The 23,847-nt window shown below is 28.0% G+C and overlaps 1 protein-coding gene and 1 long non-coding RNA gene across 4 annotated transcripts in view; one reads left to right on the forward strand and one right to left on the reverse strand.

The window, feature by feature from the left end:
- The first annotated feature begins 8 nt into the window (after positions 1-8).
- LOC123271505 lies at positions 9-22,022 on the forward strand. Its single transcript, XR_006510893.1, has 3 exons — positions 9-90; positions 21,467-21,601; positions 21,733-22,022. It is a non-coding gene; the product is annotated as an uncharacterized LOC123271505 (long non-coding RNA).
- LOC123271496 (head-specific guanylate cyclase) overlaps positions 9,902-23,847 on the reverse strand; it is a 296,342-nt gene continuing 282,396 nt past the window's right edge. For all 3 annotated transcript variants that reach the window (XM_044737842.1, XM_044737840.1, XM_044737841.1), the window contains 3 exons: positions 20,972-21,115; positions 10,250-10,404; positions 9,902-10,130 (listed from right to left, as the gene is read on the reverse strand). In XM_044737842.1, the coding sequence (XP_044593777.1) occupies positions 9,935-10,130; positions 10,250-10,404; positions 20,972-21,115 (495 nt within the window). In that variant the 3' untranslated portion in view covers positions 9,902-9,934. The remainder of the gene's footprint in view (positions 10,131-10,249; positions 10,405-20,971; positions 21,116-23,847) is intronic.

Raw genomic sequence — 23,847 nt, forward strand, 5'->3', positions numbered from 1 at the left:
CAGCTGTGGAATCTGATAAAAAAATTATTTATTTGTGGTAAATGATTACTGATTTGATTTTCATTGATGATAATTATCTGAAGTCTAGGTGTAAGTATAATAATTCATATAAATTGTCCAATGACATTGATTATTTTTAGTTGTCAGTGAGTAAGTGGTTGATTGGTTGGATCATGTGAGTAAAAGTTAAAGTTGCTGATATATAGTTGTCAAATTTTTTATGACATTGAAAACAAAGTAGACAACTGATTATAACCAATCATTTTATTTTTTTTTGTTGAATTGATTAATATTATTTATAAAAAAATGATTGACAGAATTTTGGAAAAGATTTATTATTCATCATAATTATTGTAATTATAAATAATTTCACTTTTAATACAAAAAATGTTGATGCCTGCTGTATTTGGTTTCATAAAATTTTTATTATAGAAAATTGAACAATCATTATGAATATTTTCTTTTTTTATTATTGATCATAATCAATGCTAAAAACAAAAAATATCGGGTAATTTTTGATAAAAAAATTAATTAAATAAATATTTTATGAAATTATGAAATTCATGATTGTTAATAGATAAAAATTTGTTATTTTTTTTATAAATTATTTATTAAGAAAAATGACTGTAATTTTTTAATTATTTCAACATTTAATGTCTTTTAAATAATGTTATTGTATTTCATTTATTACAGAATTGTTAAAAGCGACCTCTTCTTAAATTCAAATAATAGTTCGTTTCGCGCTTTTGCCAGCCATCTTATAAGATTTAAAAAGTCTGGTTGTTAAAGTAGGAATGTTGGCTATCTTTCCAAAATGGCATCAACAGTCACTTCTGTCTCAGGTGTTAAATTCTCGCCAGTGTAATTATTCAATTTAATAAGTTTTTAAGATTTTTAACTTCCCGCTAAGAAAATCGAAGATTTTCAAAAATCGGGAAGTTATTGTTTTCACCCCGTTTTGCAAAAATCGAGTTTTCATCAGATCTCGACGTTTGAAGGTCACAGGAAGCTTCCCTGACTATTCTCGCGATGGTGTGTGTGTGTGTGTGTGTGTGTGTGTGTGTGTGTGTGTGTGTGTGTGTGTGTGTGTGTGTGTGTGTGTGTGTGTGTGTGTGAATGTATGTGAACCGCTTATAACTTTTGAACGGCTTGACCAATTTTATCGCGGTTGGTGCCATTCGAAAGGACTTGACCAAACTTAGATTTTGAAAACTATTTGGACCGATTCAGATCAATAGATTTTGAGAAATCTTCTAAAAATTGAAAAAAAAAATTTTTTCAAATGTGATTTTTTTGGAATAACTTTTAAACGGCTTGATGGTTCAATTCCAAAAACTAATCAGCTCTTAACCTCAAAAAACCACGTCGATCGTCACCAGTCGAGTCAAAATCGGTTCATTCGTTCGAGAGATATCGTGAACGAAAGAAAACCGAAAAAAGTGTTTTTTCGGAATAACTCCGAAATTCCTAGCGCGATCAATTCAAAATTTGAAATCCTTTGTGAGGCTTAAAAAACTGCGTCGAATGCTGGCAACCGCGTGAAAATCGGTTTATTCATTCAAAAGTTATTGCGGTTTAAAAATTCAAAAAAAAGTGTCTTATCAAATCTCTATCAGACTTTTGAGTTCGAAGAGCTCAACAGCATAGGAAAGCAATCTCTTTGAGCTCGGAGAGCTCAAAATAACCCATAAATTGTATTTTTGAGCTCGAAGAGCTCAAAAACGTCATTGGTGCAATTTTAAGCGCCTAAGTATGGAATTAGCGGGAAGTTGCAGGGATGGCCTTCAGGGTCAACCGTTTTCCTATTTTTTTTTTTATACAAAAACAATGTAATAAATGATTAATCCTTTACGTTACTTTTGAGATAACAATTAAATTAATTTATTTAATTTTTTCTGATTAGAATGGAATTTTATTTTTGGATAAAATGAGTAAACTGGTTTTGTACACGGTGAGAAATTTCTGTAGAAATTTACTATGCATACATAATAAGACTGAACCTTAATGACTCAATTCAAAATATTACCATAAAAATTTAAGAATATCATATTGTACCAATCAATATTTACTAGGGACCATAGTAAATTTGACCATGCAACTGTTACATAAACATATATAAAAAATTTTCGTAAACTGACAGAACAAAAACTGTTAGTGTGCTTAAAACTTTTCATTATAGTTCCATAGTAAAATTTCTGTTGCTCAGTCGACAATAAAAATTTATAAAAAAGTTTTACATTTAGTCACGTGTACTCGGTTTAAATTTAAAATTGTGACTATGAAATTTTCAAATGTCCCATAGTAAACGTATGAGCGTCAGTCGCGACGCGCGCTCTTTCATTTTTTTCGTGCTGCTTTGTTTTGTCAACATAAGTCTACAGACGCTATCAGTAGTGGTTAACGGTGTTATGAAAATTGCAATAAACATTAAGTTTTAAATAAATATTAGTTTATAAATCCATCAACACATGAATAGTTAATCAAAATTTGTAAGATTCATAAATAATAAAATATTTAATAATTTACCGTGAAAAATTAAAATGAAAACAAACATTTGATGGTTAACCTGCAACCGACACTTCTATTAATAATAAAAAATAATTTAAAAGTTATATATTGTGTTTATAATTATTCATAATAAAATTAACTGCCAAAATAAATCCTACGTTCATTGTTAAAAATGAAAAAAAAATAAAAACTATATTTTAAAAAATATTTTTAAAATTATTGCAAACAAAAAATCTTGTTTGGTTTGATATTTTTTGATTGCTAAAACATTTTTACTCTAAAATTTTTTATTTTTTACAAACGTTTTCTCATTTTTTTTGCTATAGTACATTCGGAAATTTAAATTATTGCATATTTCATTTTACTATGGTACATTTCAATTTCTACCATTTACTATGTCTGATTTCATTTGTTTCGGAAATTACTATGGGCCATTGTAAAATTTTATTCTGAGTCAATAAGGTTCACTAGTAATATGCACCATTGTAATATCTAAAATCCATGCAGAATAAAAAATAATGGAAATTTCTCACCGTGTACTAAAGAGTGGTATAAAGTAATACTAATTAATTATTACTTATTAATTTGTTTAATATATGTTATATTGTTTAATATTTTTGTATTATATTAAATATATTAGATTATTATGTATTTAATTAATTAATTTGTTTGCAACATATTTTCAGTTGCTCCGAAATAACGCATACTGAATTCATATGTCAGTTGCTCCAAAAAAACATGTACTGTTTACAATATGGAGGGTAGAAGGGGTACCTCTACTCTCCATATAGTTTACACACCGAGCATGCGCACTTTCTTATATTCACGATCCTTACAGACCCAACAGCAATGTTCGGTCCTTTATTATCACACGGTATACTTACCTCGGATCTCTCTGTCACTCATTTCCGAACGCGTTGAAATTGAAATCTTTAAAATTTGTCAACCCTTATTAGGACCGAATTTTTTGCAGTCAACCCTATATCATCGTGTTCAGAATAAAACAACGCTTATGCTGATATAAATTTTTTTCTATTATCAAATCTAGTGAAAGTAACTAGTATTGACATACCTGTTTATACCTGTCAACCCAGTAGTTCGTCCAGGTAAATAATAGTCAACCCTACGTCTGCACATTCTATATGTTCTATACTTTAAGTCCAGTATAAAATTTTACTATTATCTTCATCATGCAACATTTTATGAAAAATCATTTTTTAAAAAATAATTAAAAATATTCTGTCCAGGATTTTTGTTGTCTACCCATTTTTTATATATTTTCTAATATACGAAATTTATTATTAAATAAGTTTGATTCTTTTATCAATCCGGTGAAGGTCGATTTAGATTCGGATCTTCTACTATGTGTTTTATTCGTAATTAGGCCATCACAAACACGGGTAATCGTGATGCGCCCTTTTAACATGGTTTGAATGTGTATTTTATTCGTAAATAGACCATCACAAACGCGGGTAATCGTGTTGTGCCCTTTTAACATGGTTTGAATGTGTATTTTATTCGTAAATAGACCATCACAAACTCGGGTAATCGTGTTGCGCCCTTTTAACATGGTTTGAATGTGTGTTTTATTCGTAATTAAGCCATCACAAACGCGGGTAATCATGTTGCGGATTCAGAAAATGCATATGGTTAAAAAATTTATTTATGTATATAAATATATACATTTACATTTATATATACGATATGACCAGCTGTCTCTTCTCTAACTCCTGAAATTCTATGCAGATCATAATAAAACTTAACATACTTATAATTTCGACGATTTCCAAGGTTAAGTTCGAAGATGAGCCAAATTGGTTGATTAGTTTAGAATTAATAGCAAATCAAAAATTTTCAATTCTACTGTTTTTCCGCGTGATAACAATTGAACGCGATATCCTATTACATTAGCTTAAATTTGCATACTAATTTTTTTTTCTAAATTAGATAGTTTAAGATAACAAAAATTTGAATTCTTAAAAATTGTTACTTTATTGTTTCTTTGCAGAACAATTATTGAATGCAATGGATTATAAAATTTTTGTAAATTACATCTAAAAGCTCAATAAATGAGCTTTAATTTGCATATCTAACCATCGGTCTGGACCAAAAATTATCTACTATCTTTGTCTATTTTATAGAATTTTACTCTTGCATTGGTTCTAGAGATGATTATTTTAGTCATATTGAAATATACAGCGATCAAAATTGTGATACTCATTGATTATTACACGGAGAAACTTAAATAATAGCAGTTACCATCTACCCTGAATAAAAAAAAGTATTGAGACAAAGAAAAAAGTATTGAAAAGTATTGGATTGATTAGAAAACCAATACTTTTCAATACTTTTTTCTTTGTCTCAATACTTTTTTTTTTTTATCAGGGTAGTTATGATAAAAAATTTTACCATCAACCCGATGGTAGTGAATACTATCTAGATGATTGTAGAAATCATCTAGATGGTAGCATTTACCATATTTATAATAACTGTTACAATCCTGTATGTTAACTAGAGTTAGTTACCATTATCGTCCTAAATAGTTATATTTATAATTTCTGATGGTAACAGTTACCATCAGGAATTATAACAGCTACTATCTAAGGTAGTAAGTAAAATTTAAACATCAGCGTTTAAAAACCACGGTCAAAAACGTAAATATATACTGAAAAAAAAATATAGGTATTATTCCTATAGATTTATGGGATTAGTTCCTATACTGATTGTAGAAACGATTACTATGATTATGGGAATGACGCCCATAATATTAAGAAGTATTCCTACAATTTATAAGATCGTTTCCAATAATTATGCAAATAGTTCCGATATGAATTAATGGAGTGGTTCCTATATTTACAGGAATTGTTTCCATAATTTATGGGAGCCGTGACTTGTGAACCATAAATAAATAAAATTTTTCTTTATTACACAATGACTTTTGTTAAATTGCACTGTACTTTCTTAACCATTGATTTTTTTAAAGACTAGAAATTTGGATAGCGCGCTACGCGCGGGCCTAAATTTTAACCAATAATGAATCGTGGCCCGTTTTTTGCGAGTTTCGACTTTTGACTAACTTCAAGACTTTCATGTATTTTAATTTAAAAGATATAAGCTCATCCCGATGTTACACTCACCAAGAGCTTTCATTTGAGTACCCACATCCCACATGCATTTTGATATATATTTCATATATACACCCAGTCAGCATCCAAGTCAGAAAGATTTCAGTATGAAGTCTTTTAAAAAACTTCTTATAGAAGTCCTAATGTGACGTCTTAAGGAGCTCTTTTTTACGAGGTCAGAACTAAGAGCTCTTAATGAACTCATAAATTTGGAGTCAATTTTCTGACATCTAACTGTCCCTTTTTTGGACTTCTTTTTGAGTTGCGTATAATGAGCTTATAGACATTATAAACAAAAACACAAATTTCTTTTTAATATAAAGCTGTCAAAATCTTATTCATTTTTCATTTATTACTTTCCTGATTGAGAAATTAAATTGAAAATGATTAAAAATAATTCGAATTAAATGATTTAAAACAATTTGAATAGATTAATATATAGATATACACTTGGCATAGGTTAACTTATTTCTCTTAATCCAGGTTAATTAAATTTTTCAAAAATTTTAAATTATATTATAAAGTAATAGGCAATAATGTTAAAATCTGGTTCGTAATCAAACTAATTTAGATAAAATCATAAAATTGGATTCTAATCTGAAAAAATAATGTGAACTTTCTACATTTAAGGAGTACTTTGCATGTATCAATTTTAAACATTTTATTCGAATTTAACGATATCTTATAACTATATACTTATTAATTATTGTTGAATTTTTAATATTCATTAATTTATCTATTAGATTTTATATTGTGAAAAGTAAACAAAATTTATATAGACTATTTAAAAAAATATTACAGGTAGACTTTTGAATATTTTTTAGTATATAAATATTCGTAAAAGTTACTTTTTCTCTATCGATACACAGTATCAAATAGAATAAATAATATAGACAATGATCGCAACATTTCATCACTATATAAACTTAGCTTATAAGAATAATGAGATGTATAACGACATATCGTTTGAACAGCGTAGGGGGTTAGGTATCGATCTAGCACGCGCGCGACACGGGTTCGAATCTTAGTTACGGCAATTGCGATTTTCACTTTCTCTCTTTAAACCGACAATATTAGGTCTAACTAAAATAATAAACATTCGAAATCAGCATCGGTGCTTCGTGAAACTCTGAATTATTTTTCATAATTTACTTTTATTATTATTATTATTAATATTATTTTTGTTGTGTTCTTATTATTGTTATCATTATAATAGCGTATAGAGATAAAAAATCATTCATTTGTGCGAGTTCAGAAAAAAGAGCTCTTTAAGAGCTCGTTTTGATGAGTTCTTAAAGTCTACAATAAGCGGCGCATTCGACCTCTTCAGAAGGTCTTAAAGACGTCTTTTAGACGTAGACTCTGACGTCCAAATCAGAAATCTGAGCTCATTCGGAATAACTTAATACGTCATTTTGCTATCTGGGCATATATTAGGGTGGCGCAAAAAAACCGACTATTTTTTTTTTTTTGAGTCTCGAGTTAAAAAATGTTAGTTTTTGATATTTTAAGAGCTCTCCAAAGGACAGCTTAAAAAAAAAATTTTTAGGATGTCGCTCCAAATTTTTTTAAATTTCAAAAATCGTCAAAAATCGATTTTTTTTTTTTTTTAATTTTTTTTTCCCGTTACGGTATAATTTTATAGACTAGAAAAAAATAAGTTTCTGAAAATTTCAGTTCAAAGTTTTAATTTTGAAAGGTCGCTCATATTTTTTTTCAATTTATTAATGCATTAGTTTAGATTCTTTCGAGCGACCTTTTACCATTCAAATTAAAATTCCATGCATTTTTTTTTTTTATTTAGTACAATAATCGATAAAAATACATCACGAGATGAACTAAAAATCAAGCACAACATAGAAAATATAATTTTTTTTTAATTTAATAATTTTATTTAATCAACTGCCAGGCGTGGGGTTTGAATCCCAAGCTGGTCTTAGAAACCAGCTTGGTTGAGATTTGACCTTGCCGCGTAGGTTAAGATTTTTTCAAACTAAAAAGACCCCAACGTACCACTCCTAACACTTAAAGTCGGCGATATGACTAATTAAAGAAAAAAAAAAAAAATTATGAGCGACCTTCCAAAATTTAAATTTTGAACTGAAACTTTCAGAAACTTATTTTTTTTTGGTCTATAAAATTATACCGTAACAAGAAAAAAAATTAAAAAAAAAAAATTCGATTTTTGACGATTTTTGAAATTTTAAAAAATTTGGAGTGACCTCTTAAAAATTTTTTTTTGAGCTGTCCTTTGGTGAGGGCTCTTAAAACATCAAAAACTAACATTTTTTCACTTGAGACTTAAAAAAAAAAAATAGTCCGTTTTTTTGCGCCACCCTAACATATATATTATATATATGAATATATGAAAAATTGATGTGCGTACTTAAATGAAAGGTCTTGATAAGTGTAACATTGGAATGAGCTTATATCTTTAAAAATTTCAATGGTTCACAAGATACAAGGTCATTTCTTAATTATGTATCTAGAAATAGAGCATTTTCGAATGCAGACAATACTTATCATAATAAATTGACTATCGGTGAGAATGATATAAAACTTTGAAAAGACACAAATTCAAGTCAAGACCTTTGCAGTGACAGTAAACATTAAAAGTTTCCATACTATTATAGGAATCATTCCAATACTATCATGGAAACTATTTTTATAGCAGTATAGAAAAAATTTCTATATGATTATGAAAACTATTCCCGTGATGAATGGGAAAAGTGCCTATAATTTTCTTTCCGTGTACTTGACAATTATTAAAATACTTGAAAATTATTGAATTTTCGATCAATTTTTTCATAGAATTCAATAATATTAATCACTATCCTTGATAGTAAATATTATCATCCTGATAGTAACTATAACCATCCTGATAGTGACTGTTATCATCCTGATTGTAACTGTTACTATAAAAAATGGTAACTGTAATCATAAAAACTGTAACCATCTTTGCATTGAAAAATTTTTTAATCATCCTAGATGATTGGAGCTACAAATTTAGTATGATAACCCCTATCATTTAATTTTCTCCGTGTAATTACTTTTGATGTAAGTTTGTTAATTTGGTGTTTTTACGATGTACTTAATATATACTTTTGAGAATGCGAATTTTCATCAGATGTCCAAATTTTGGGGTCCTAGAAAGCCGTTCCGACTATTTTTGGCTGGATATCCAGCTGTGCGCGCGCGCGCGCGCGTGTGTGTTTGTGTGTGTGTGTGTGTGTGTGTGTAAATTAATTTTTGTCGTACAAGATCTTTAAAACGAATCAACCGATCGAGATAAACGACACGGCGTTCGAAAGTGTTCCTCGAGACTTCGAGCTGATTTGATCTCAAAGTCAATCGATCGAGCCATTTCAAAGATAATCAGAAAATAAAAACGAAAAAAAAAATTTTTTTCGAGTTTTTTCCCAAATAACTTTCAAAATATTTGACTAGTCAACTCCAGCCTTCAGAAAAACTTTTTTAACTTAAAAAACTGTGTCAAATGCCGCCCAGTAAGTCAAAATCGAGTAACACGTTCAAAAGTAGCCATTTACAAATTTCTAAATTATCGTTTTTTTGAGATAACTTTTAAACTCTTCGATCCATCGACTCAAGACCTCACAAATAATTTTGGCACTTAAAAAATTGCGTCAAACTACGCCAAGTACATCAAAATCGAAAAAGGCGTTCAAAAGTTATAGCCATTCCAAAATTTTTAAAAAGTCGTTTTGTTATGTAACTTTCGAATTTGTGATCTCAAAAATTAACTAATAGGAAGATTTTTGAGCGTTTTAAGCTTGAAAAAAGTAGGAAGTTCCAGGGATGGCCTGCCGTTAAAAATTTTAATTTTTTTTTACGAACGTTCGGAACTTCAGGTACATTTCAACCTTTTGTCAGATTTTTAAAATTATAATTATAAGAAGATATTTTCGTGCTTTTGTATCATTAATATAAATACTGATTAATTAGTAGCATAATATTTCATTCAAAATTAGTTAGAAAAATTAGTTACCTAAATGAAAAGACCGATTTTTTTTTTCTCCTAAGCATGAATATATTAAAACAATTTCTAATCAAGTCTACGGAATAAAATTATACAGAATAAGAAAAAAAAATTTTTTTGGTACTTTTGGTGAATAAATCGACACGAAAATTATTATTATTAATATTTTATTTAATGTATACTTTATTTAATTATTTATTATGTAATTTTCATTATGTAATTATTATTATTTTTTTTATCATTATTATTATTATTATTATTATTATTATTATTATTATTATTATTATTATTATTATTATTATATCTACATGCCACAAGTAATATCATACTCTGTAACGGCTGCTTGAATATGAGCATCCAGTGGGTTACTTTCATCGACGCCTGGATGGCGATAACCATTGAGAAAATGACAAGTGCCTGGTTCACTTGATGGAATTTCTTTCGGAAGATTATCTCGAGATCTTTTTTCTAGGATAAATCCTGGTGTTTTGATGAGATGTCTGAAAATATTTATTGTACATTAATCATTACATCATTTATATCTTTATATTCTCATCAATAATCATCAGTAGCATAGAAAATTTTTTTAATTTAATAAAAATCGAAAAATAAGACTTACTCATAAGTTGTTGGACTGACATTGACCCGCAACGGCTCACTAGTTGATTCAAATTTGTTAGCAATAGTGACGTTGTGTCCAAAGAGACAATATCTTGGCATCTTTTTACCAACTACTCCAGCTAGTACCATCCCAGTATGAATTCCAATTCTCATCTGTCATAAAATTATCAAGTAATAATTTGAATTATTTGAAAACTTTTATTTCTCATTAAGTAGTTTTTTTTTATAAACTAATTGATACATATTAAAAGACCATTTTTTATAAAAGTTTTTAATTTAGAATCGCAATAAAAAAATTTTGTAAACTCAATTTTTTACATAAACAAAATTTTTACACAGATATGGATTCAAAAAGTCTAAATCGTCGAACTTAAACGCAAAAGACCTAGATTCGATTCCAGGCCTGGGTAATTTTTTACTACGAAATTTTTTCAGAATATTGAATATCAAAAATTAGCAATAATATTTATAAATAAATGATTTAACAACATGTTAATTAATCTTGAAGAAGTTTTTTTTGATAAGTTAATAATCAAAAATCATAAAATTTTAGTGATAAATTTTAGAGGGACTAATAATTTATAATTTTCAATACTCTACCTAATGATTGCAAGCTAATATATAATATCTAATAGTAAATTCCTTAGATGTAAAATAAAGCAGGTTGATAAGACATATTAATTAACCGACATCACACGTATACATCTTACGTGTGTATGATAAACCTTAATTAATCTATTAGCAGCATGGGAAGCTGAGAAGTTTGGCTCCGGGCGAAATATGTCAACCTGGTTTTTTTTTTTAAACAAAATGAAAAGCTCTTTTTCCAGTATATTATTACAGCTCAGTTTATCAATTTTCCCAACAAATGCCAGTATCTTATATTGTAAACGGATTTAATATTAAAATCGGGTGGCTGTGATAATTGAAATAGATAGTGGCATATACTGAATTATAAAATACCCGGTTAATTTATTTATATCAAGCCTTGAGCAATAGGTATAGTATGAAAATCAATCGTTGATCGCACCATTCCCGACGTCGATTATTTCTCCCTCGACACATGAGTGTCATGAGACTTATGAAACAGTAGCCTTGCCCAGAGTACTAAATTATTCATTTTCATAACGCTTCATTTTATTAATGCTCTGAGATCTGTACGGCGGAAAAAAATTGTTGACTTTTTATTTTATAAAAAAAAAATTATTTGGTTCCAACCGAGATTCGAACTCACGTCCATTGAAGTAATGCTAATTGATGGAGTAAAGTGGGAACGGATAAAATTTATTATTGTCAACTATTGAAGAAATTTATTTCCAAATATTTCGCGATATTTCCCTTACTCAACTCAGTTTCAGCTGTTATTATAACGCAGAAACGCATTAGGAACAAAAGTTACCGTACATATTTTATGTATAATAACAAAGAAAACACCTGTTTAGTTTTTCTTTAATTATAATTAAACAGTACCGAGTTATATAGCCATTTAAGATAATAAATTTTCAAAGAGACAAAACAAGTCTATGAAGAAAAAGACATAAATAATGAATTTTTTGTTATCGTGTTTCCAAGCTATGAAAATTTTTCTACTGCTTGACGGGAACAAATTTTTGGTTTGTTTTAATGATTTACTCGTTCCTATTGCACTAAGTAAATCTTTGAAAATTGAAGAATTAATCTTGATTGAAATATCTATGTTTGATAGTACACAAGTTATGTTGGCCCGAGTCAAAATTAAAACACTAATTCAAGCCTCAAAAGCCTACTTTCTTTTGATGATGTGCCTACCGCTGAATGTGAAATACTATTTTGACCCTCAATGTACTCAAAATAGGGTATGGAGGCCAAAATTAGTGTTTTAGAATAATATTTTCAACCTCCAAAACCTAGGATCGCTTTGAACACCTTTTTTGCGGTACTTCAGCCTACTAAGAGCATAAGTAGGTTAATTTTACGATTTCATGGAACATAGAATTTCGTCAGTTTACAGTTAAAAACATTAACTAAGCCCAGTTTTGGACTTAGAATTTTTCAACTTTATGCTCTCAATAAAATTTTCAAAGTTTTTACTTTAACTTTGAATGTGAAAAACTAACGTTTAAAAATTTGGTTGAAATATTATATGTTAATAGCAATACTCATTTTTTTTTTACACGGTAAAAAGTAAACTTTAATAAATAATGAGGTAAAAGCCCCAATTGTTGACATTATAAGAGACAAAGTTATGATTTCATTTTTTTTTACGAAATCAAATGTCAATATCGTTGAATTTTATTAGTGGTTATGGCTCAAGTAATATTTTTACTAATCAATTTTTTTTTAAATGATAATCAGTGATATTTACTAATTAATTTTAAATAATTAAATAGATTATCCGGATACACCAATTATTGACAGATTAAAAAACTGATTGATCTAATTAATGACATACCTTACTCTCTAAACATGAAATAGTGAATATTCACTTATTCAAGTGAATTTTCACTAATTCATGTTTAGAGAGTAGCCCCAATTAATGACACCTATACTGTGCATGTGTCGAATTATCTGCTTATTTTTATTAATCGAAACTCATTATTGAGTAATCAATATTATTAAAGTTTATTAATACTAATTTTCATAAATAATTAATTACTATTAAAAATGTAAAAATTAATTTAAAAATAATTCATTAAATTAGAAGAGTTCAAACTCTTACAGCAAATTTTTTAGGTTAAAGTAAAAAAAGGGGTCATATAACGTTGTCGACTGGCTGTCAATATGAGATTCAACTTAAAAATTATGAACTAGTTATTGACACCTATTATTAAAATATTATAAAGCATGCAATTAATTTCGATTATTTAATTTTATAAATTTTTCATATATTGTTAATTAAAAAAAAAAAAAAAGATCATTATAATTAGATGAAGAAATTAATTTAAACTCGGCATTTAAAAAAAATGCTTTTCTAACCAAAGTTGATGAGAAAATAGACGCTCGTAAACTGGTTTAATGAACTGGTATTGACTTTATTTTTTTTTAATAATTAATATCTAATATTTTGAACTGATAGTAATTTTTTTCAATTTTTTAATTAATTAGAATTAAATAAAAATTTATACGATAGTTATTCTTATTACAGATAATTAAATATATTTAAAAATAATTTAAGGTGTCAATATTTAGACCCCTGTCAATAATTGGGGCTTTTACTTTAGTCGATTTATAATAAGTAATGATCAACTGAAAGAAATTATCATTTCAAACAGTAAAATCGTGATTTTAATGATCACTTTATAATATTTATCATTTAAATGCTATAAAATTTATTATTTATGTGGCGAAAATACGATTTCAAACAGTAATATTCGCTATGTGAATGTCGAAAATGTTAAAGTATAATAATTAAAAATTTAGACTTTGATATTTATCATTTCGTACTTAAAAAATGATCGCATGATGTGTGGGACTCCTTCTTCTTCTCCTCATTTGTGAAGCTAATGCTCGCCCGAGTCAAAGTAAAAAAATAATTTCAGCCTCCAAATTCTACTCGAGGGCAAGGAGGCTGAAATCAGTTTTTTAAATCTATACATTTGGTTAATGAAACTCCTGACATAAAAATTTCTCCAATGTTCGTATAGCGTTGCGGTTAAGTTGTAGTCTCGCGTGCGTTAGGTGTACTGTTCGAATCTCGGTTAGAGCGATAGGTGTTTTTATAAAATTATTTATAAGGCAAGCGTTAAACTTAATTAAGATGAATGAATGTAAATGTGATGTGAAACCTTATCCCCCCCTCTACCTCCTTTAAAAAACTCCGAAAAAAATAAAGTAAAAATCAAAATAAAAAAGAAAAATTATTAAAGACAAAAAAAATAAAATAAAGAAAACATTTTTATCAAATGTTTTTTTTATTGCTAATTTTTTTATTTATTCACATAGCGAGTTTTATAAATTATGAAAATTATAAATTATAATCAATAAATAAAAAAATTATTTTTTAATTTAAAATTTTTCCCGCTCCTGGCAGCCATTTTGATTTAAATTCCTTCTCCTTTCCCTTCTTTCCTCTCGCCTATTTCATATGAACCAATGAGGATCTTCTTCTCGATCGAATTGTAGGCTTTGGAGGGTCATTTTAGGGTTTTGTAATACTAATTTCAACCTAAACTTGGTAAAAGTGGACAAAAACACCAAATTTAGGCTGAAATTAAGGTATCGCTGTACAGCTTGAGATAATCTAAAAAATTGATTCCAGCCTCCTTACCCTCGAGTAGAATTCGGAGGCTGAAATTAGTTTTTTAATTTTGACTCGGGGGTGCCTTTGTACTAACAAGAGTATAATAATAAAAATAGTCGTAGAAAGGAGGCTAAAAAATATTTCGATCCTAGAATCCTCTGATGCTATTTTTATTGTGTGTCGTGCAAAAATTTTATCAAGTAATACCAACTATTATATTTCGAAGTATGCGCGCTTACGGTTCGCCATCTCTATGCGTCCCTTTATTGCCAAAATAAACTGAAAGACTAAATATTTTTTTAGTGTTAGATTCTTCACCGATTTTAAGGCTCATGCAAGCTACACGGTGAGAAATTTCTGTAGAAATTTACTATGCATACATAATAAGACTGAACCTTAATGACTCAATTCAAAATATTACCATAAAAATTTAAGAATATCATATTGTACCAATCAATATTTACTAGGGACCATAGTAAATTTGACCATGCAACTGTTACATAAACATATATAAAAAATTTTCGTAAACTGACAGAACAAAAACTGTTAGTGTGCTTAAAACTTTTCATTATAGTTCCATAGTAAAATTTCTGTTGCTCAGTCGACAATAAAAATTTATAAAAAAGTTTCACATTTAGTCACGTGTACTCGGTTTAAATTTAAAATTGTGACTATGAAATTTTCAAATGTCCCATAGTAAACGTATGCGCGTCAGTCGCGACGCGCGCTCTTTCATTTTTTCGTGCTGCTTTGTTTTGTCAACATAAGTGTACAGACGCTATCAGTAGTGGTTAACGGTGTTATGAAAATTGCAATAAACATTAAGTTTTAAATAAATATTAGTTTATAAATCCATCAACACATGAATAGTTAATGAAAATTTGTAAGATTCATAAATAATAAAATATTTAATAATTTACCGTGAAAAATTAAAATGAAAACAAACATTTGATGGTTAACCTGCAACCGACACTTCTAATAATAATAAAAAATAATTTAAAAGTTATATATTGTGTTTATAATTATTCATAATAAAATTAACTGCCAAAATAAATCCTACGTTCATTGTTAAAAATGAAAAAAAAAAAAATAAAAAAAACTATATTTTAAAAAAATATTTTTAAAAATTATTGCAAACAAAAAAAATCTTGTTTGGTTTGATATTTTTTTGATTGATAAAACATTTTTACTCTAAAATTTTTTATTTTTTACAAACGTTTTCTTATTTTTTTTGCTATAGTACATTCGGAAATTTAAATTATTGCATATTTCATTTTACTATGGTACATTTCAATTTCTACCATTTACTATGTCTGATTTCATTTGTTTCGGAAATTACTATGGGCCATTGTAAAATTTTATTCTGAGTCAATAAGGTTCACTAGTAATATGCACCATTGTAATATCTAAAATCCATGCAGAATAAAAAATAATGGAAATTTCTCACCGTGTAATTGTCCAAAGAATCTGTATAGTAAATTTAATTAGGATCTGTTGGGAATTTTCAATAGCATAACATTCATAAATCGGTAGTACTACTCTACACATTGCCTGAGAATGGTTTAATAGATCTCTTAACTTTTATAAAATAACTAAAAATGGTCAAAATATCAATGTTATATACGTCAAATTGAAGGTAATTTCATGAGCTTACACATGAATTTATTAAAAATTAGCCATCTCTTTTCAATCGAAAGTTATACATCAATAAAGTGACCGAAAACGTGATTTTCACTATTTTGATAATTTTGAAGAGCTACCATTTCTAAACTTATAGACGGATTACCCTTATCTACGAACTCATTCAAGGTTATTATCCAAAGAATATGTGTACCAAGTTTCATCTAAATTCGTTGAGAATTGTAGACGCTATCGTGTATACAAGCCGCGTTATATTATATATATATATATATATATATATATATATATGCTGCTATATATATATATATATATATAAATATATATATATATGGGTGATTCTCTGTAAGGACGTCATAAATCTGTACAAAATTATCCGACCAAATTATTTTTGATTTTATTAGAAAAAAAAATTAACAAGAGCTACAAAACTATCAGCTTAATCATAATAAATGAATAGCCGAATTAATTTTTGCTCTTTCGATATTTGTGTATCTTTTGCCATGTAACATAATAGGGGACTGTTTGCCAAGGGACTGTTGTTTACATTATGTTTACATTAATTTGTTTACATTAATTAGAATAATATTAAGACTTATGGATCGAATTTTATGAATAAATTATAAATAAAAATAGCTGCCAGGGGACTGAGTTTTGAAGTGGCCTAGACACATATCTTCAGCACAAACAGTGCTTTGACACTAAATAAAATGGCGATAAAGCGTTAACAGCTCTATGGTTATTAACTCAAGGCTAGTTAGGTCCTTATAAACCTTACAGAACATAAAATAGTAAGCTGGACTTTTTTTTTAAGCTTTGAACTTCTGGCAGGGGACTGTTCTTAAAATGCCTGGGACACACTTTGGTTTAATGAATTTAATGAAACAAATTAATTTTCGGTACTTTTTATTGAAGAAAATTGTTAGATAACTAATTAAGTTTATAAAGATTATGAATAAAATGATAAATTATAGACGAATAACTTAAAATTTAATCTTAAAGTTTCAATTTTGGGAATGGGACAGCCCAGGGGACTGTTATTTCGGTGGTTTACGAATTTATAGCAAAAAAACCATAATTTATTTCATTTTAGTTTTCAATGCTCCAAATAGAAATGTCTATTTACTTTCGTAACAAATTTTTTTTAGTAACAAAATAACAATTTTTTCAATAAAAAAATGCCTGGACAGCGAAAAACATCCTTACAGAGAATCACCCATATATATTAGGGTGCTTCATTTCTAGGCGATATTTTTTTTTCTCTGAGCTACCTGAAAATCTGATACTTTATAAAAAATAAAAAATTATGCGACCGGGTAAAAGGCTTTAAATGCAATAACGGCTTAGCTCATTTAGAAATTCAGTTTCCTATTTAAATAACACAGAAAAAATTTTTTTATCGGTTTCAACTTGATTTTTTGACGTGAAAAAAATTTTTTTGGGAAAAACGCGTGTATAGCTTTTGTAGAACATAAAATTTGCTACAAAAAGTTCCTTTGCGTAAATCCCCTCCGACCAACAGCTTTTGAGTTATACAGCTGCGAAGATGAATGTTTATTATATTTCACATCAAATCATTTCTACATCAAGATTTATCCACAGATTCGGTAGAATCTGGCACCAAGTTCCGTTCAAATCCATTGTAAACGGAGCGCCAGACTACCGACTATGTTTACTGTAAGTCTTATTATGAACGTGGACTTGGCGCTATTTTTCACAGTGGAACTGTTTTTGATCGGATTATTTTTACATCAAATAATCTATATATATATATATATATATATATATAGATATTTTGTTTTTCAATTTTCTTTTGTTTTTAAAAAAATTAATTTTCTCGATGATTAACATGTTCAACTTTTGCTGCTATACTTTTTTCTTGTTATTTGAGGATTCCTGGAAATTTTTGGACCAGTGTTATAAAAAATAAGATTAAAAAAAAAAAAATTTTTTTTTTTTAATTGAAAAAAAAAAAATAGAAATCGAAAAAACACCTTTCTAAAAATTTCAGGATATTTGTAGAAAATGTCAAAGTTTTATATGAAAGAAAGAAAAAAGAAATTAAAAATGGTTATCATCGAGAAATTCAGAGTTTTTTCAGAAAATTTAAAAAATAACTATGAAGATAGGTTTGAATAATTTTTTTATATTTTTTCCCAAAAAGAACATTTAATAACAAAAATTTTGAAAAAAAAAAACGTCCCGATAAGTCAATTTTTGAAAAAGTTATGGCAATTTTAAAATAAAAAAGCGGTTTTTTTGAAAAATTCATAACTTTTTGTTGGTTGGGTAAAAAAATTTGAAAAAATTATGAGAGACGTTTTTGATAGGGTAGAAAAGGATGGTAAACTTTCAGCCAAATCAAAAGGGGTCAGGGTCAAAAGTGGTCGATTTGACGTGGAATGGCCCATATACATATATATACATATATATATATATATATATATATATATATATATATATATATATATATGCAGGTTATATATATGTATAATCAAAATAGTCTTTGTTTTAGACTCAATCACTCAATCATATATATATAGTAGGGTGTGCCAAAATTCAATTTCCGTGAAGCACCTTTTAAAATTAAAATTTTGAGTTCCGCTTTTAACAGGAGCTGTGTTTGGGCATTCCTGAGATATTTTGGGTTGAGACGATTTATTTGATTTTCATAGAATTTTTACAGGAGCTTTGTTTTGGCATTTTCGCTGAAATTTCCGCATTTGGCCAGAAGCGCCCAAACAAAGCTACTGTTAAAAATTCTGTGAAAATCAAATAAATCGTCTCAAAATATCTCAGGAATGCCCAAACACAGCTTCTGTCAAAAGCGGAACTCAAAATTCCAATTTTAAAAGGTTCTTCACGGAAATTGGATTTTGGATCCTATGACTCTATATCCGCGGACAAAATATCCCCGACAAAATATCCATGGATAAAAAATCCGTGGACAAAATTTACAAAAATTAACAAATCAAATACAACTAAATTTTTACGCACTTAAGGTACGAAACAAAACACAAAATCATCAAAGGAAAAAAGTTTCAAGACAAACATATCCCCTTCACATAAATTTCCCTTGATAAAATATCCTACCACATAAATTTCCAAACAGCTCGATATCACATTCATATTATTGAAATTAATTAATATTTTATCATGGTTTTTTTTGTGTTTATTCGATATTAGACCAACACATAAGCTTGTTACCGTGTTGCGCCCTTTTATCATGGTCTTTGTGTGTGTTTATTCGATATTAGGCCAACACATAAGCTTGTTACCGTGTTGTGCCTTTTACACTGTTCATTTTAGATATTTTTGTCAAGGGATAATTCTGCCATAAGAGATTTTTGATTTGGGATATTTTGCCATGGGATATCTTTTCGATGTGATGTATTCACTGGGATATTATTTACTAGGATTTTATGACCAGATCCCGGTCAATTCAACACATTCTTAAAAAATAATTGAGGAGGTCAATTTAACAGATTTTTAATAAATAATTGAGGGTTATTTTATAATTACAAAAAATACTAAAATCCGAACAAAAACAGTTTCACTGTAAAAAAATCGCGCCAAGTCCACGTTCATAAGATTATTAAGAAAAAAAAAATTTGTTTTTTTCTTTACAAAAATATATAAAATAAAAAAATTAAAAAATCCAAGCAACCGATATGATTGTTTATGATTTTCGGAAATTAAAAAAAATTTTGTTATAAATTTAAAAATTAAGAAAAAAATTTTGGAACGTACTTGGTGTGCGTCATTGTGTATTTCAATTTTTTTAAAGTCCTAGTCAATAGATTTTACGAATTTCATTAAAAGTAAAATATTTTGCAACCGCGCACACTAAATACGTTCCAAATTTTTTTTTTAATTTTTAAATTTATAACAAATTTTTTTTTAATTTCCGAAAATCATAAACAATCATATCGGTTGCTTGGATTTTTTAATTTTTTTATTTTATATATTTTTGTAAAGAAAAAAACAAATTTTTTTTTTCTTAACCCGTCATAACTCACGTGAATTTTAGTATCTCACTTGCACTACAGCGCCGCTCTATAAGTCCGATGTTGTTGTGTGAGCAAAATGCTCATAACGTGAGTGCTGACGGGTTAATAGTCTTATGAACGGGGACTTGGCGCGATTTTTTTACAGTGAAACTGTTTTTGTTCGGATAAAATTTACCTAAAACAGTTAGAGAGAGGAGGCAATAAAATTTTTTCGATCCTCGAGTACTATCTAATACTTTGCATTAATAGTCATACAGAACTCTCCGCGGGATTCGAACTCTGAACCTCACACACCGCTCATTCTAAATTATCTTAGTCTCAGAATAATTGAAGTATTTACAAAGTTTAACATAATAACCAAGCACAAATAACAATTATCTCAACTCCCTCTTAAATATTTAATACTACAAATTAACAGAAAAAGTGAATATTTAGTCGCGCGTGAATCTCACGTTAAATTATAAATAAATAGAATGTAAGTTGAAGTTAAACAAGAGGTATTCTTGTTTAAGTTTCTGATAATCCCGTATAAATTTACGCTAAGCCGATTACTTATTTATACAGCGAATTCAATTTATGAGCTTTATTGTTACATTATTGAAATGATAGTCGAATTATATTAATATAACTGAAACGGCTCTTACTTCTATCCTATCATATCCAATTTATTTAAAAAGGCACACTCCACACTAACCTTACGCATTTTAAGTCGATTAAAAGTTCAAGTGTTCAATAATTGTCTCGCTTTAGAATAAATTTTAATGAGCAGTCAGCGCTTTTCCGTTCTATTCCAATAGATTCTCAAAAAATATCTGGACTCTATTTTATGTGTATCTATTTATGGAATACGTACCTTAATGGGTTTTCCTTCGTGTGTCAAATGTTTGGAACATGTCTGGATCATTTTTAAACCCATCCAGGCTATTTGTTGCGCATGTGTGCTCGTATTTCTGTGTAAACCGCAAGCGACACAGTAAGCATCCCCTATTGTTTCGACCTGGAATTATTACATTAGAATTAATAATTAATCTTCCAACGTGGTTGGAATTAACTACTAAGTCATCATCTATCATTTTACTCATCAATGTGGGTCATCTAGAATAAAATCAGAGAACTTCTGTATTAACAACAGAATAACATTAATGATTCTTATGTTGGATAAGAAACTGATACCGACAGCAAACAGAGAAATACTAATGTTTTATAACTTAGAAATCTCTGTTGCGATTATGACGATAATTATTGGTATAGTTATATTTAAAAATAGCACATTAACACGAAAATGTAATTTAAATGAAAGCAATAGGTTAATATGACAAATTTATTATTTTTTTTTTTTTTTTTTCAGGATCGTGAGAGATGGAAATTATAATAAGCCCGCTAATAACCAAGCGCAACATTTACTCGTCAAGAGTTCCTTAATTTTATAGCAGTATTATATCCTTTTGGTTGTTTTCACCCGTCAACGCTTGCTGGTTGCCTGGTAATTTAAACAGTTTGTGAGAGTTTAAGAATTTAATATCATCTTGCTTTACCGCTTAAACCTTAAATTAAATTCTTTCGTCACATGTTTTTTTAATGTCATAAACTATGTAATATCATTTTCATTTTTAGGTACCGAGGACTTACGAGATAACTTTTAATTATTTTCAATGTTTAAATATTTCATTGGGTGTGTAAAAAAGTTACTCCTTGAATACTGAAGATTCTGTGCTTTTACCAACAATTTTTTTAGATTTTAAGCACATATTTATTTCTACAAGAGCTTTTAAATTAGATGCTATGTAAGTTTCATTTTTCTTGAAGACTTCTATGATTTAAAATTAGAAATATTCAGCGTTGTGTAATTGATGATTAAATGTGAGCTTGAAAATATATAGTTATAATTTTAAATGACACTGAAATGTGTAGACACTTCATCATTTTTGGATTTTATTTAGAACAACAAATTATATTTAGTTTTCAACAATTTTTATCGCATAATTTTATATTAATTTCTTTTTTTTAATGAGTAAATTACTTACAAATATTTAAAGAATTATTAGACGTCTGATACAATCATGCTCATGATTCGATTATCATTAATTAAAAAATTAAGATATATCTGTATATTATAGGGTGTCCGTTATTTCGCAAGTTGACTTTTTTTTCGCGATCGCCCCCTGGATTTTTAGTTCTTGACCTAAAAAAAAATATCTTACCCAAATAAGCTCTTAATTACCAAATTGAACCGTGCCGAAGTCGAGTTACATTTCCCATTTAAAGAACATGATCAGTGCATATTCTGATGAGAAATTGAATGCTCTACAAAAAAGTTCTCTTATAATTTTTCGATAAAATCATTCCTTTAGAAGTTATTTGTGGTTTAAGTTGTGTTTATAGTTATTATCATAGTTTTGCAGTCTTGCTGTAAAGTTTTTTGTGTTACAATCATTTATTTTATCTATAAATGTTCCAAAAATTTTATCAAAATGATTAATAGTTACAGTAACGTTAACAATACGATGTATTTAATACATTTTTAATAATATTGCCGCTTATTTGTATTTTTTCTGTCTCTATTCACATTTATTTGTTAAGCAATTTTTAGTCGCATTATGATAAGTATTCATGAATTTGTTTGTTTTTGTTTTCATAAATAATTTGCACTAAATATTGTTTTTGTTCTTTTTTATGCGTTAAATTGTTGATGTATTTTTGAGTTCATCGAAGCGCTCTTTCGGCTACATCGTTAACAATTGTAGATTATTAACAATATCTAATCCTTCCAAACAATCATTATTGGTGGCTCATGTCTCAAAGTTAATCTCTAGCAATTTTTTATTTATGTTGAATCAAAAAAAAACCTTTCATCGAATTTAAATTAATAAAAATTAATTTATTTAAGAAAGAAATCAATATCTTTTTTTTTGAATTGATAATTTCATTATCTGCATTAACTATATAGCGTTCAGGGGGAATCAAAATCGAAATTTTCATCACATTTTAATAATTTAACGTAGTTGGATCCTACAAGACATATTTCAAGAAAATTATGAAATTTTTTTTATTGAAAGATAATTATATTAATGATTCACCACCAAAATTTCAGATCAATTCACCACATTGTTTTTAAGCAATGAATTTTCGAAATTGCAACATTTACACGCAAAGGTATAGAAAGATGGTGAAGTTATATAACTTTTATATGTGAAGTTATAAACTATAGTATGAAATTATTTGCATCAATCGAGTGGTATGGAAGATTTCATACTAACTTTACCATCTCTCTATACCTCTGCGTATAAATGATGCAATTTCGAAAATTAATTTCTCAAAAACGGTGTGGTGAATCGATCTGAAATTTTGGTAGTGAATTGTTAATATATTTCTTTCGATAAAAAAAATTTCATAATTTTCTTGGAATATGCCTTGCAGAACCCAACTGTCTTAATCATTTTTCGTTTTACGTGAAGTTATGTATTTGAATCGAAAAAAATCAAATCAGCTTTTTTACCAGTTAAACACCACAGATGGTTTTTGAATTTGTGCAATACTACCTCAGAAATTTTCTTAACGGTCGTCCTGTAATGATACAGTCTTTATATAATTTATATCTTGGTATAGAGCTGATGCTGCAAGAGGTGCCAAAAACCAAAATGATACATAAATAAATACTATGAATGAACAAATATCCAAAAGATTTTGTTGCGTTTCAAGATCTAACTCGAAAATGTCCCGAAAAATATA

This window comes from Cotesia glomerata, linkage group LG9, assembly GCF_020080835.1.
Source record: "Cotesia glomerata isolate CgM1 linkage group LG9, MPM_Cglom_v2.3, whole genome shotgun sequence".
Classification (NCBI taxonomy): domain Eukaryota; kingdom Metazoa; phylum Arthropoda; class Insecta; order Hymenoptera; family Braconidae; genus Cotesia; species Cotesia glomerata.